Source organism: Neomonachus schauinslandi, chromosome 8 (assembly GCF_002201575.2).
Source record: "Neomonachus schauinslandi chromosome 8, ASM220157v2, whole genome shotgun sequence".
NCBI lineage: Eukaryota > Metazoa > Chordata > Mammalia > Carnivora > Phocidae > Neomonachus > Neomonachus schauinslandi.
The window spans coordinates 101,196,061-101,212,391 of NC_058410.1; the positions used below are offsets into that span (position 1 = coordinate 101,196,061).

General features: G+C 39.6%; 1 protein-coding gene across 1 annotated transcript in view; it reads left to right on the forward strand.

The window, feature by feature from the left end:
* Positions 1-15,854, forward strand: part of LOC110582001 (cytochrome P450 2K6-like) — a 23,483-nt gene extending 7,629 nt beyond the window's left edge. Inside the window, 7 exon segments of the mRNA XM_021691932.2 lie at positions 3,173-3,322; positions 4,874-5,034; positions 7,180-7,353; positions 9,118-9,265; positions 9,636-9,820; positions 11,940-12,081; positions 15,667-15,854. Of these exon segments, the coding sequence (XP_021547607.1) occupies positions 3,173-3,322; positions 4,874-5,034; positions 7,180-7,353; positions 9,118-9,265; positions 9,636-9,820; positions 11,940-12,081; positions 15,667-15,854 (1,148 nt within the window).
* Positions 15,855-16,331: the final 477 nt, after the last annotated feature.

The window sequence follows — 16,331 nt, forward strand, 5'->3', positions numbered from 1 at the left end:
TTAATTTTATTTAATTCAGTTTTCACACTTATTAGTCCTTGGAACATTTCTTTTTAATTATATATATGAATTCTACTTAGTTAAGATACAGTGCAATATTGGTTTCAGGAGTAGAATTCAGTGATTCATCACTTACCTACAATACCCAGTGCTCATCATAACATGTGCCCTCCTTGATACCCATCACCCATCCATCCCATCCCCCACCCACCTCCTTTCATCAATCTTTTTTTGTTTCTTTTCCCCCTCTTTCCATATGTTCATCTGTTTTGTTTCTTAAATTCCACATATGAGTGAAATCATATGGTAGTTGTTTTTCTCTGACTTATTTCACTTAGCATAATACTCTGTAGCTCCATCCATGTTGTTGCAAATGGCAAGATTTCATTCTTTTTGATACTGAGTAATATTCCATTGTGTGTATATATACATACATACATGTATGTATGGACCACATCAGTCCTTGGGACATTTCTTTTTCTTGGAATTCCAATTAACATCTCATAAAGTCAGCATTGAGGAACAGCAGTTCATTCAGTCCCTGATGTTTAGCTCTCAGGATCCATCTTCTTTTATTCCTTCTAAAAATTTGGGACACTTTTTATCTCTTGCCTCTGGAATCTCAGTTCTTTTTCACAACACTTCACATATTACGCACTGATTTTATGATTATATGCAAAATTGTTTTAATTGGTATCAATGTCAAATCTAATATTTTTTTCCTTAGCAAATAATGCATTTTAAGAATCAACTAGTCTTTCTTTTTAAGTGACTTAACTGGTCATAGGAAAACTACTCTTTGTTCAAAGATAAAATGATTACTTGTCTACCCCACACCCTGTCTAGTAATCCACCCAAATGGGTACAAGCATTCTTTAAACCAATTTTGTATAAACAGAAGAAATATGTAATATTTTCATTACCATTAGGCCATTTTAGAGTAGTACTTCATCTTAATAAATTATTTTGCCATGTAACTTAAATATATTTCAAACTTTGGTGCCAGTATTTAAAAGAAGTTCCAGGGGTGCTTGGGTGGCTCAGTTGGTTGGGCATCTGCCTTCAGCTCGGGTCATGATCCCGAGGTCCTGGGATTGATCCCCGCATCGGGCTCCCTGCTCAGTGGGGAGCCTGCTTCTCCCTCTGCCGCTCCTCCTGCTTGCGTTCCCTCTCTCTGTCCAGTAAATAAATAAAATCTTTTAAAAAATAATAAATAAATAAATAAATAAAAGAAGTTCCATTCCTTATAATGCTAGATCAATGTTCTTCACAATTACATGGCTGGACTATTGCTATTCCCTGACTGTGGGCCCTTCATATTCTACTCCTGTGTTCTCAAATGTAAATTTTTAAATATAAACATGAGATAATTCGGAGAGTCACATATTTGTTACAAAACAGTTTTATGCAGTACAGGATCCATAGACAGAATGACATTGACATTATATTAATGTAAGAATTGAACATGAGCAGAATCTAGCCTTCGCCAGTATCCTCGAAAAGGAAGGCTTAACCTCACATGAAGTGGCAACAACGCTCAGGAGAGATCGCTCTCGGATTTCACGTTGACACTAGCAAGGATGGCGCTGCCCCATTTCCAACACCTAGCTTGCCTTCGTTTAGTCTAGTTTCCTATTTCAGGTTATCAGTCAAACTCAGAAAACCCTCCCCTGTCTCTTGCACCTCCATAGAAAAATGAGACAAATGCCAGTGGAGGAAGGGCGGGCTTAGGGACCGAAACACAAGGAGTAAGGCCACGGTCACCATAAACTGACCACGGAAAGATGTGGGCCACTTTGGCAACCCTCTCTCTCCTTATTTTTCTGTCAGTTAGCATATATCCTGACTCTTCTAAGAACCTTATTTGACTATTATTTCCCTTAGCCATGCACAAATTCACAGAGCTGTTTCATTCAATAAATATTTATCAGGGACCTACTATATGCTACAACAACACGTATGCCTAGAAATTAGTATGTATAGCACTAACATGTGGAAGCTTCGTTACACCTCTTGGCAATTAGTTACTCCTAACCTTTTTCTTGGGTAAATCTGTGGCTGTAGTCTACATTTTTCCCTGGCAAAAGAGACTTTGTTTTCTATTGTTCATCAACCCCTTAACCACACCTAGCATGATATAAGCATAGAGACTCAAGATTTGCTTAATGAATTTGTCAGAGAAATAGAACTAAAACCAAAATCTTCTCCCAACCCAGAAATCCTCCTCTCCACAAAGATAACAGAAAAAGAAAACAATTTTATTGTTGAATAAGCATCAAACCAAAATGTGATGTGTATCACAGACAATCCACTAAGAAATTGCAAAGACAAAAACAAATCTCACCCTGTTATATAACCAAGCAGACACAACCCATTACAAAAACGTTCTCTTTATTTCATTTTTTTTTCAAGATTTTATTTATTTATCTGAGAGAATGAGAGACAGAGAGCATGAGAGGGGAAGGGTCAGAGGGAGAAGCAGACCCCCTGCTGAGCAGGGAGCCCGATGTGGGACTCGATCCCGGGACTCCAGAATCATGACCCGAGCCGAAGGCAGTTGCTTAACCAACTGAGCCACCCAGGCGCCTGACGAAAATGTTCTCAAAGGAAACAATATAACTAGTCCTCAATAACTAAGAGGGCTTGGCAGCACCATTTGTCACACACCATTCATCCTAGATTCATCCAGTAATTGGGGTGACCATCTGTGTTAATTGTCTGTATACAAAAGAATAATAAAGTTCTCATATCTTTATGATAGGAGGTAGTTTTGCAACTTGGGGCAAGGCACCCACCAATGTCTGGCTCCTACCCTCCCACAGAAACTGGGAGAAAGGGGTACTCTCTTCCTTGATGTTTATATTCTGAACAGATGGCCCCCAGGTCCCTGAGAAAGCCATTGCTAGGTCATAAAGCTGACAAAAGACACATTCTAACTTCAGAAGGACTTATATATGCTATAAGTCATATATATACAATATGATTATATATATATATATGATTTAAAAACAGGAAAAAATACAAGTCTTTTAAAGTTAATGCTTTAACAGAAAGAGAAGTCTCTTATTTTCAACAGGGAGAATAAAGCTTCTTTTAAATTTTTACTTGTCCTTGCAAATTAAATGTTAAAAGCTTTGAGGAAATAATTTTAAAACGTTTTTCTTGTTACAAGGAATCGTCTTCTCTCATGGTGAAACTTCGAAAACTATGAGAAGGTTCAGCTTGACCACCTTGAGGAACTATGGAATGGGCAAGTGGCTCATAGAAGACAGGATCATAGAGGAATGCCAGCATCTCGTAGGGAGTTTTGAGTCTCACAGAGGTGCATAGAATAAACTAAACCACATCCTATTTTTCATGAGAAAGAAGCCAAATGCTATATTTTATAACTTAGGCATAATTCCAGTATTGTAGGAAAATTCCAAGAATTTACAAATAATTCCTCAATCCTACTCTTCTGTAAGATTCCCCAAATGTCAGCATTTTACGTTTGCCTTCTCTCTTGTTATGTCTCTTTTTCTAAACTGTTTGAAAGTACTTTGGAGACATGCTCTCTCTTTATTCCTAAACACTTCAATGTGTTCCCTTAAAATAAACAAAAACATTCTCTCACATACCCAAAGTACAATTTTCAAAACTCAGGAAATTAGTATTGACTCAGCCATCCCCTGAACTTATTTGGCCAGATTTTGCCATTGTCCCATTAATGTCCTGAATAGCAAAAGAAAATCCTGACACATGCATTACATTCAGTTGTCATGTCTCTTTTGCTTCCTTCCATCTGGAACAGTTCTTCAGTAATAGGTATATTTCTGATCTCTTTAAATGATATACAGTTAATTCCATATCATTTTAATATTTTATCTATTTAATATTTTAATTATTTAACATCTTCATGTTAATAGTTTTCTCATTTCCTTAATAAATTGAGCTCATTCCTTACTAAAAATCTGCTCATTTGAGTATTATCTTCACTGATGCAGATAGTAATAAGAAGAGAAATGGTCAAAGGTAGACAAGCCTGAGATAAATACAGAGAAGAAACAACGCAGTGGCCCATGTGCTAAATTAGCAGTCCCTGTACACACAGAGAGCCCGTCAGCAATTTGGAGAAAGTACCTACGGGAAAACATCTATTCCTCCTGCAGTGTTAAGCTCCTAACAAACATTAATTTCTCAGGGCTTTGTGTACATAGCATCTCATACACCCTTACATAGCATCTCAGACACTCTTACATTTACATATTAAAAAGAAAACATATTCTCTGCAGAAATTCCCCCAGGCCTTCAGCCTCCGCATTTAAGGTAGGTGCTGATGTTAATAGTAATTCTGAGCATTCTGGTTGCTAAAATTAAATGTACATCCAGTGATACATATTTAATAATCTAAATAGTTTTCAATGATGCGGAGGAAAACAGATCCCAGTAACTGAAGAGGTTAAAACAAGAGGATCTAGATGAGGTTCTTTCAAGTAAAATCATTTTAATCATCTAGATATACTATTTTAAATTTTGAATTGATTGTAGGCTTCTAGGTTGGTATTTTCTCAGATGTTATGCATTAACACTTGCTATACACACACGTACATACACACACACTGAAATGGCCCTCACCTGGCACATTTTAATTTCTTTGAGCCAAATGTAGATTTTCTTTGGCACATACTTCTAGTTTGCCTTGTGGCAATCTTTTAACCAAATTCTGGATATTTTCCAAGTCTCATCTAGTCTCACCTCTCCTTAAAATGTATGGTCACCAATAATCTCATTCCTCTATGAAATCTTTTATTGACAGTCTGTCCCCATCATTCCAGAACTGGCTTAATACTGTTTATGTCAGTATTCCTAATCTGATTAATGAATTCTCTTATAGGAAAGCCTTTTGAAGTCAAAACAGTAATGAATGCTTCTGTTGCTAATGTCATTGTGTCAGCGTTGCTTGGAAAACGGTTTGATGACCAAGACACCCAATTCCTGAGACTCTTAACTTTGATTGGTGAAAATGTGAAGCTCGTTGGAGGTCCTAGGATTGCAGTAACTGTATCTTCCCTACTCAATTTTACTTCTTCTAAGGTACACTAGGTTGTTCAAGAGACCATGAAAAAGTATTTGTTAGAGAATTGCCATTTCAAAAATGTACACTTTCTGGAACATTATGAGTACAGAGATGTGACAAGCCTGCTTGGTTAACACATCTGATAATTCTTCCATCACAAATTACTGCATCAGGATGCCTGGGTGGCTCAGTCAGTTATGCATCTCCCTTTGACTCAGGTCATGATCCCAGAGTGCTGGGATCAAGTCCCGCATCGGGCTCTCTGCCCAACGGGGAATCTGCTTCTCCCTCTATCCTTCCACTCTGCTCATGATCTTTCTCTCTCTCTCAAGTAAGTAAATAAAAATATTAAGAAAAAACAAATTACTGTATCAAATAATACCTTACAATGCATGGATTGTGAATCACATCAATAAATAGTTCAGTTTATGACTTCAGTAAATTTTCACAATTTGGCCATTCATCTTTTACCCATACCACTGGTTATGCATTGATGCTTATCACGGATAAGCCGTGAATGAATAAGGAACACTCAAAAGAATTCACTTAGAAGAGTGAATTTAAACAAAGGAGAACTATCAAGTACTAAAAACAGTACTAAATAAAATTTTAATATTTATTCTGCATCACGTAAGTTCAAAATAGTGCTACAATCCAATTTTTTATATTTGCGAGCAACAAAGTTGCTGTCTTCTAGAATGTAGGAACTAAGAGCCTTGTCAAATAGTTCCCATTTTCAATAGCACAACTGACAACTGACAATATTATTTCACTTTGTAATAATTTAGGTTCTGTTATTATAAGTACGTGTTTACTTTAAATATACCTGTAACTTAAAGGGGGAACAGGCAACTATGTCTGTTTTTTTAAGTCAATTAGAGAAAGACAATTATCATATGATTTCACTCGTGTGGAATTTAGGAGACAAAACAGAAGAGTGTAGGGGAAGGGAGAGTAAAATAAAACGAAACCAGAGAGGGAGACAAACCATAAGAGACTCTTAATCATAGGAAACAGAGGATTTCTGGAGGGGAGGTGGGGGGAATGGGGTAACCGGGTGATGGACATTAAGGAGGGCACATGATGTAATGAGCACTGGGCGTTATATAAGACTGATGAATCACTGACCTCTACCTCTGAAACCAGTAATACATTATATGTTAATTAATTGAATTTAAATAAATTAAAAATAAATAAATAGCTCAATCTTTAAATAGAATTTAAAGAAGATTTTATTTATTTACTTATTTGAGAAGGAGAGAGTATGAGCAAGTGTGCAAGTAGGAGCTGTGACAGGGGTGGGGGAAAGAATCTCAAGCAGACTCCATGCTGAGCATGGAGCCCAATGCAGGGCTTGATCCCAGGACCCAGAGATCATGACCTGAGCTGAAATCAAGAGTCTGATGCTTAACCAACTGAGCCACCCAGGCACCCAACTATGTCTAACTTTAGGTTGGCCTTTTATCTTTGGTATTTATTAGGTCACTTGGGTGGCTAGGGACCCCTTTGAGAATCTGATGAAATATATAATAGAGCTTATCTCTCAAATACATGAATATACTGAGAAACATACCAAATTTAGCAAACAGTGAAGTCCTTCCTGAACTTTCTAAGGGTTAGGGAATATTAGATTATATGGTGCTGCTCCCTGGGACCTATACACAGTAGACCTGTTCTAAATTACAAAAATAATTATTCTGATCCTGCAAAGAAACATTAGTGGTAAAGTGAGTGTGCTACATAGGACTAAAAGAGTTTAACCTGGAATCACCTAGGAGTTTGCAGGAAAAACACTTAGATTTATAGCCCTAACCATAAAGCCAATACTGTTTCCATGTCTTGTCTAACCTCTAAGTAGACGTGTTGGGTTACTACTGGCATAATATACAAAATACTTCGGGTACATAGAACTTACTATAAACCATATCAATATTCATTGTAAGTTACCTAGTTCCACTAAGTGAGGAAATCACTTAGGTCAGTCTGCCAGTTAGTTGAGACAAAATTGAAGTCTAAATGAGATGTTATTTCTATAATGCTTCCAGAAATAATGGTGTCATTCCCATTATTGCACACATTACATATGTATATTTAACTTACTTTGCTGTTTTTTATTCTTTCAGCTTTTCAATATGTTTCCAGTTTGGGGGTTCCTCCTAAAAAGTCATAAGACAGTACTCAGGAATAGAGATGAATTATTTGCTTTTATAAGGATGACTTTCCTAGATCATCAGCATAAATTTGACAAAAATGATCCAAGAAGCTTCATTGATGCTTTTTTGGTCAGACAGCAGGAGGTAATGGTGTTTTGCTCAGGGGTTACCTTAGCCTATTGTTTATTATTTGGTTTAATTAATAGCATCTGGAGGAAAAATATTTCTTGCAAAGAAGAAAGATCACTGGATTCAATTAGGTTAACAATGGTAGATTAGTATCCTACAAAGAATGCTATTTACTACATTTTCCATTCTCAAAAATTTCCTACTGCTTTTCACATCACTCTCTGAAAAAAAAAAACAAGATATATAGAGATCTCAAATGTTAGCTTTTAGAATTAGTACAGTATTCCTTTTATTGCAATCTTGAAAATGTGTGTCAGTTGACTAAACCAAGAAAGATTATTTCATGCAATTTAAAAAAAAACAAAACAAAACAGGGGCTCCTGGGTGGCTCAGTCGTTAAGCTTCTGCCTTCGGCTCAGGTCATGGTCCCAGGGTCCTGGGATCGAGCCCCACCTCGGGCTCCCTATTTGGCAGGAGGCCTGCTTCTCCCTCTCCCACTCCCCCTGCTTGTGTTCCCTCTCTCGCTGTGTCTCTCTCTGTCAAATAAATAAATAAAATCTTTAAAAAAAAAAAAAAACAGTGTTGGGCATATTCTTTTTTTCTTATTTTTTATTGTTATGTTAATCACCATACATTACATCATTAGTTTTTGATGTAGTGTTCCATGATTCATTGTTTGTGCATAACACCCAGTGCTCCATGCAGAACGTGCCCTCTTTAATGCCCATCACCAGGCTAACCCATCCTCCCACCCCCCCTCCCCTCTAGAACCCTCAGTTTGTTTTCCAAAGTCCATCGTCTCTCATGGTTTGTGTCCCCCTCCGATTTCCCCCCCTTCAATCTTCCCCTCCTGCTATCTTCTTCTTCTTTTTTTTTCTTAACATATATTGCATTATTTGTTTCAGAGGTACAGATCTGTGATTCAAGTCTTGCACAATTCACAGCGCTCACCATAGCACATACCCTCCCCAGTGTCTATCACCCAGCCACCCCATCCCTCCCACCCCACCCCCCACTCCAGCAACCCTCAGTTTGTTTCCTGAGATTAAGAATTCCTCATATCAGTGAGGTCATATGATACATGTCTTTCTCTGATTGACTTATTTCATTCAGCATAACACCCTCCAGTTCCATCCACATCATTGCAAATGGCAAGATCTCATTCTTTTTGATGGCTGCATAATATTCCATTGTGTGTGTGTGTGTGTGTGTGTGTGTGTGTGTGTGTGTGTGTATATACCACATCTTCTTTATCCATTCATCTGTCGATGGACATCTTGGCTCTTTCCACAGTTTGGCTATTGTGGACATTGCTGCTATAAACATCGGGGTGCACGTACCCCTTCAGATCCCTACGTTTGTATCTTTGGGGTAGATACCCAGTAGTGCAATTGCTGGATCATATGGTAGCTCTATTTTCAACTTTTTGAGGAACCTCCATACTGTTTTCCAGAGTGGCTGCACCAGCTTGCATTTCCACCAACAGTGTAGGAGGGTTCCCTTTCTCCGCATCCCCATGGTGGGCATATTCTAATCACTCAGTTAAAAACTAATTTCCAAATGCCAAACAGCCTTTCCCATTGTTAGAATTATTTATCATCGTTAGCATCTGGGATGTGCTTTATTTGAAAATTCTGCACAACATCCTCATAATAAAAAAATTCCACTCAATTGAGGAAAGAATGCTAAGCTTTGCTTTTTAAATTCATGTTAGGTTATCTGCTATGATTGTCCAGTATAAAATTTTTTCATCACTAATAATTCCTTTTCGCCTTTCAGGAGAAAGATACATCTACTGCCTATTTCAGTGATGAAAATTTGGTGGCACTGGTTAGTTACCTTTTGCGGTTTGTGGCTGGTACAGAAACCGTGGCCTCCACACTGTGCTGGGCACTTCTGCTCATGATGTGATATCCTGAGGTCCAGAGTAAGTCTCTTAAGATTCAGGGCATTGCCTGAAGGAAAGACTCAGAAATCTCTTAGGCTGGAAAAAAGCAGAATTCTATGGCCACACTAGATACCTTTAATTTATACCCTTGAGGACAGTGTGTACTTTTAGGTTCCTTTTGACATGAGAAAGTAGATTTTGCTCTCCAAGCTTCCTGAGACGGTCTGCAGGTGTCACTCCGTGCAGGTCCCCAGAGGGACCTCAGGAATAGAGGTCGAGTGCAAGCAGTGCAGAGAAAAGATGGGTCAGAACTCATAGAGCACTTTGGTTTGATTTCCACATGGAAGGAAAACTGAGAAGATTGTTCCAATATCCCCTCCCCTACCTCTAATCACTGCATTTTATCCAGAAAAGGTCTGTGATGAGATCACCAAAGTTGTGGGGTCAGCCCAGCCTCGAATTGCACATCGAACTCAAATGCCATACACAGATGCTGTCATTCACGAAGTACAGAGATTTGCTGATATCCTGCCCACAAGCTTACCTCATGCAACAACCACAGACGTGATATTTAAAAATTACTATATTCCCAAGGTAAGGGTTTAAGAAGGGGAAATGAGGGGAACGGGAAAGGATGTCAGGTGCTCAAAATCACAGAAGCACTGAAATGAACTGTTGGAAGGCAATCTCAGCCTGCCTTTCTTCCTGCCATCCCTCCCTCCCACTCCCTCCCTTCCTTTTTTCCTTCCTCTCTCCCTCCCTACTGTCCAATAAAAGGTAACTGAGTGTATCAGTGTATGTGCACAGAATAGGTGGTAATTACTCCGTGCAAGGTATTATAAGGTATTATTATTTCTATGTGGCAGTTGAGGAACTTGGGGTTCAGAGAGTTTAAGCGAGCTGGGTGAGTAAGGGGGCCAGATCCCCAGAAAGGCATGCCACCATTTTAGAGCTCAGTTTTCACCACGCAGGGCCCCTGACAGCCACACCTCTGGCCTCACATGCTTCCTCACACAGAAACATGCCCAGGCCCTCTGCTCCTCAATCTTATGGCATCTAGATGCATTCTTGTGCTTTCCACTTGCAAATTGAAGAAGTATGCATAGATATTTGCTAAAAGGACACTGAAGGCAGGAATCGGCATAGGATCAGAGTATGCCCATAGCACTAATTCTGTTCCTTAAAGCTTTGTCTGGTCACTGCTTCTGGGCCCACCTCTGCATGAATCCGCAGGGGCCACTAGCTATGTGGATCCCCTCCCCACACTATCGCCTGCTACTCTGTGTGTACCCTACAAACAAGGGGCGGCATTCATCTTTGGAGTTCTCTTCTCAAGCACGCATTAAACACACTGTTGGATTGAATTAATCAGATTTGTAGCTGATAAAAACAAATATAACCGATGTCAAAAACAAGAAAAAGAGACCCCCCAGGAAGGTTTAATAATGGCAGGATTTTAGTTCTAGTTATCTATCTGGCTGCAAGCTAGGGAGAGCTTTGTATCAGAGCTTTGCAGGTACAGGGGGTCTCACACGCCTACCATGCTACTGGTGGCTAGGTCCCTCGGTTTCACCGAGCTCCAATGGAAATAATCTAGCACAGTTGTCATGAGGAGGAAAAATCCACAATGCCCAGGTACATATACTTATAAATAAAAAAGAAACAAAGGAATAGAGCACAAAGGAAGTTGTAAAATAAAACACTTTAAAGCAGTTGTTTGCTTTTCGTGACTCAAAAACTATACAGATTCATGCGCTAAGACAGCTAACCACAATGATAGTATTGCAAAGCTTTCTTTCTTTTTTTTTTTTTAAGATTTATTTATTTGAGAGAGCGAGAATGAGAGAGAGAGTACATGACGGGGGGGGGGAGGGTTAGAGGGAGAAGCAGGCTCCTCGCTGAGCAGGGAGCCCGATGTGGGACTCGATCCAGGGCCTCGATCCAGGGACTCCAGGATCATGACCTGAGCCGAAGGCAGTCGCTTAACCAACTGAGCCATCCAGGCACCCCTTGCAAAGCTTTCTTAAAGAGGAAGCTATGATTAACTACAGTGAAGTAGTGAACACTGTTGTTAATGGAGGGGCAGGCTTTTCTTACTATTATTTTAATTTTAGTTTTCAGAATACTCTTTCCCATATCACAATTAAAATTCCTTTCCTCAATCATCCTCGGTTGTCTCAGAGCATGTGGCAAGCTGTGGAAGGGGGAGCAGCTGACGTTTGAGGATTTGCTTTGATGGGCTCGTTAGATCTAGCTTGTCCACCCTCTCAGTCCCTGGAGGGAAAAGAGCAAAACCTCACTGAGCCTCAGACCTGCCAGGAACCGCACCAGGGTCGGTCTACATATCGCTGCACCTGAGGCTCACAAGTCACCCCATGAGGGCTCTTTAACTCTCTTCATATAGATTTAGAAACTGGGATATATCAAAAGTTAAATAACATGCCATTATCACATAGCAAACACAGGACTAAGTAAGAATCCATTTCTAGTTCTGAGTCCAAGGCTTATGTTTTTTTAGGAGGTACTGAACAAAAATGTGGTAGAGTAAGTGAATGTTCCACACTCAATCCCAAGTCCCTGCACCTCCCCTCCTTCCAGATTCTTCTAGAACACACTGCTTCTGAAAAATTACTGAGACCTTCACACATTTTGAAAGAGCCACCTTTTTAAGAAGGAATGTAATCTCTGTCATTAATAGCACTTCTGTTTCTAGGGCACCGAGGTCACCACTTTGCTGACCTCTGTACTTCGGGACCAAGCACAGTGGGAAAAGTCAGACACATTTAATCCTGAGCATTTCCTGAGTTCTACTGGAAAGTTTATCAAGAAAGAAGCTTTCATGCCCTTTTCAGTGGGTAAGGTATCCTACTTTGAGACAGGTTTGAAAAATCTGGAGATATTTGGCCTTGTCTGAGGACTGTGCTTAGGTTTTGTATTTTTTTCCTAAACGTCAGAAATATGGAAGAGTGGAAAAGGCCTTTCCTCCGCAGGCTTTAAATTGGCTGTAAGACATTAGGCATTGGAATGGCATTTTCTTAGGGAATCCTTAAAGATTCCTTGCAGCTGAGGCTAGGGTAGGGCCTTGGGAATTTGAGGAGAAAGTTAAGCAGGGAGACAATGGACAGCCCACTTCACTCCAACCAGAAAAGCTTTGCTTTATTTTTATTTTATTTTTTTAAGTAGACTCCATACCCAGCGTGAAGCCCACTGCAGGGCTTGAACTCAGGACCCCGAGGACCAAGAGTCGGTGGCCTAACCAACTGAACCACCCAAGCACCCCTGAAAAGCTTTGCTTTAATATGTCTAAATGCCAGTGTTTTTTAGAATTTCTTGGGTAGGAGAGGATGGGAGGGGGCTTAGGGATAGGGAAGAGAGAACTTTCCACTAGAGTACATTTTGGAATCCAGGGAACTAAATGAATTTATAATTTTCTGGATTCTTAAGAACTTGAAATGAATTCTCCATTCCTAGAAAAGAATGTTAGCAAAACTATACCATAAGCATTTTGTCACCTTGTGCCTTTCCCCTTACACAAACAATAGGTTAGCATTCACTCCATATACCCATTCAGTGATAGCTAAACAGCAGTCACCCAAAGGATAGACTTTCCTTACCTACTGATAACTAAGAGATACAGAGAGATACAAAGTACAATGCATTCTCCTAATTTTTACACACAAACACACCCATAGGATGATATACCAGAAAACAGTACATGTATTAATGACTCCTACTTTAAATAAAAATGCAATATCACATCTGGAACTAGAGTTAAAGGAAATGAAAAATAATCCACATGTAATTCACAGTGTTATGAACTCAATTTTTCTTAATGCTTCCTTGCATTATATTTTGAAAAAAAAAGCCATGGAAACATAAACAATGATCTCTGGAGGGCACTTCAGCTACATCTAATTCCAAACCCTCATTTTACAAGTGAAGAGATGGAGCAATTAGTTTATTACCCATAATGTTTGGGTTTTTTTTCCCCTAGACTCCTTTATCAGATCTTGGATTTACTGATGTTTAAAGAGAAGAAACAATGTTTCCCTTGACACCCCCTTTTCTCCATAAACAGCACTGTTTTTTTCTGACCAACTTTGTCTCCAGGTCCTCCATGGTTTCTCACATACCTGGGCCTGGAGGCTTCTTTGGACTATGAGACAAGAAGCAAATAGTCCAGATTTTTTCAGAGTGGCACATCTTCAAACAAGTTTGGCAAGGCTTACCTTAGGAATTCTAAACATCTCCAGATATACTGTGTGTGTGTGTTCCCTGCTTTAGGAAATCTAGGAGTAGTGATACTCTGTTTTATCATAGACAAACAAATGGGAATATTCTTAAAATATAACAACCACAAAACCATCACAATAAGAAAAAATATCATAAAACCAATGTTGAGTGCGAAGTCCTCACGCTCATCCTTACTTATTGCATTAAGACAGAGATTTTGCTCTCTGGAGGGCTTATTTGATTTTTGATCACAATCACTCCTAACTAATTTTGCATACAGCATTTCTTTTTAAGATAAACAAGATCATTTGCTATATTTTCACCTATATAATCTTAAAAGTAAACCAAAACAATACATGCATTTTCTTTTTAGGCAGCTAGACTCTTACCTTGAAACTGAATAAACCTAAATATAGGGTAGATAATTCACACCCTAAGTTGCATTATTTATCATCCATTTAGATGACACCACTCAATCATACATTTCGTTCTGGGCAGGTGGGAAGATCTGATCCTAAAAGCTAGATTAGCTTGTTCCTTCCATGGGCTTCCTAGATTAGCCCATGTTCCTTCCATGGGCTCCCTCAACACCCTATTGTAGCTTGTGACACTGTGTAGTATTTACCTAGTTCCTTGTTGGGCTCACCTACTGGGCAGTGAACCCTTCCTGAGCAATAGTCTCAGAGCCAAGCTAAATTAAATACCTGTATCTCCTTGACATTGCACATACATTGATGGATTGAATTGTTAGCTTTTATTTAATAAACATTTTCTTTTTTTTTTTTTTAAAGATTTTATTTATTTATTTGAGAGAGAGAGAATGAGAGACAGAGAGCGTGAGAGGGAGGAGGGTCAGTGGGAGGAGGGTCAGAGGGAGAAGCAGACTCCCTGCGGAGCAGGGAGCCTGATGCGGGACTCGATCCTGGGACTCCAGGATCATGACCTGAGCCGAAGGCAGCCGCCCAACCAACTGAGCCACCCAGGCGCCCTTAATAAACATTTTCAAACAGAGAGAAGTAGTATACATTGCCTTTCACCCCTAAAAGTCCTGCCTTGGTACTAGGCATCGTGAAAAAATACCCCCCACTACCCTTTGTGGAGTTCATCTGTTTCCTGGAAGTCCCATATAAACCGAAGTGCTACTTTCTTTGAGTTGTAAAATAACTACATTTAAATATTTTTCTGAACGTTGAAGTCTTTTGTGACTCAGTACACTTGAGAGTTACCTTCCTAATGAAATAAACAAACAACAAAAGAAATCTAACTTGACTGTCTACAAAAGGAAAGCAGGAAAGCAAAGCAACAGGCTTAGGATTCACAGACTCAGGGAACAGAAATGAAAAGACGTGATAGGTTCTTCTGAAGGACTAGAAGCAGAAACTTTTCATAATGCTATATCTCAATCAAATATATTATCTTTGTTCTACAATGTAACCACAAAACATTAAATTTGAGCCAAAAAAATGCACCATTCTCAGCTCAGCATGTCTTACAAAAGATATATAACCATTAAGTCCCTCTTGTTTCAATAAAAACTTACCTAGAAGACTTCCTTCCTCAACTTTACTGACTCCACCTTTCAAATATCTTGACATTTCCCCCAGTAAGTCATGTTCCAAAAGTAATACAAACCAAGTCTCTGTTCTTAAAGTGCTTTGGCATGACCGAGTGCCTACTTAGCCTCTGGCCTCAGGTCTTAGGCTCCAGAACTCATGCTCTATACTCTGGTCAGAACCAAATTTTTTTAGCCCTGAGATACATCATGATCCCTTCCACATCTCACTGCATCTTTGCCTGGCTGATTTCTTCTCACCCTGGGCACACGAGCTGGGATATAAAGCTCTCATACAAAGGAGGAGTCCTCCCTGACCCTTTAAATCACACTGGGTACCTTTACTATCTGTTCTCATGACACACTTGGCTTTACCCTTCGTAACATTTTCCACACTAAAATGTTAATATTTGTTTAGCTGCTTGTTTCCCTCATGGTGGGGGGGGAGGGGCGGGTGGGGAGAATTAGCATATATACTTGATTTTATATTTCCCGGGCTTCGGCAGAACCCATGAGGCTCAGAAGAGGTTAAGCAACTAATTCACACATTCTAAAGTAGGAGAAATCACACGTGGACAGCTTTTCTCTTTGTCCAGATTGTGTTTCAATTTTTTGTGCTCATACATCTCCTAACCCTCCACGTCCATCTCCTCAGGCCGCCGGATGTGTGCTGGTGAGTCACTGGCCAAGATCGAGCTTTTCCTGTTCTTCATCAGCCTCATGCAGAAGTTTACCTTCCAGCCACCCCCCAGGGTCTCCCATCGGGACCTGGACCTAACCCCAGACATTGGCTTCAACACTCGACCAATGCCTCACAAGCTATGTGCCCTGCTCCGGGCCTAGGCTCTGCATTGCAAGCTGCAGCCCCAGTTCTTGATGGGGTCCTCAGCACTAACTCCCCTTTTCTGCATCATCAGCCACATCATTGCAGAGGGTTCTCATGTGAGATCAGACTGATTTCCTGGGCTAATCAATGTAGTGGATGCCTCCTTGCTGTCATTCTCTAAGACAGAACATGTGACAACTAGAATCTTCACTTCCTGCTCTAAGGTCTTTCTTTTAAACCAAAACTGTCCTTTTCCTCCAATGCCTATGAGACATTTAAATATCACTGAATAAACTACTGAAAAAACTACTGAATCAGTAGTTTTAATTGGTTCGGGCAGGATGACTATATAATTAATGCTTTGTTCTAATATGTCCATGAACATCTTCAAAACTGCAATGAAGAAAATTCAACTTTTAGGTGAGGATCACACTAAACATAAGACATATAAGACATTGGATCATTCTGTGAATAACCAAAAAAGGGTGGTTAAC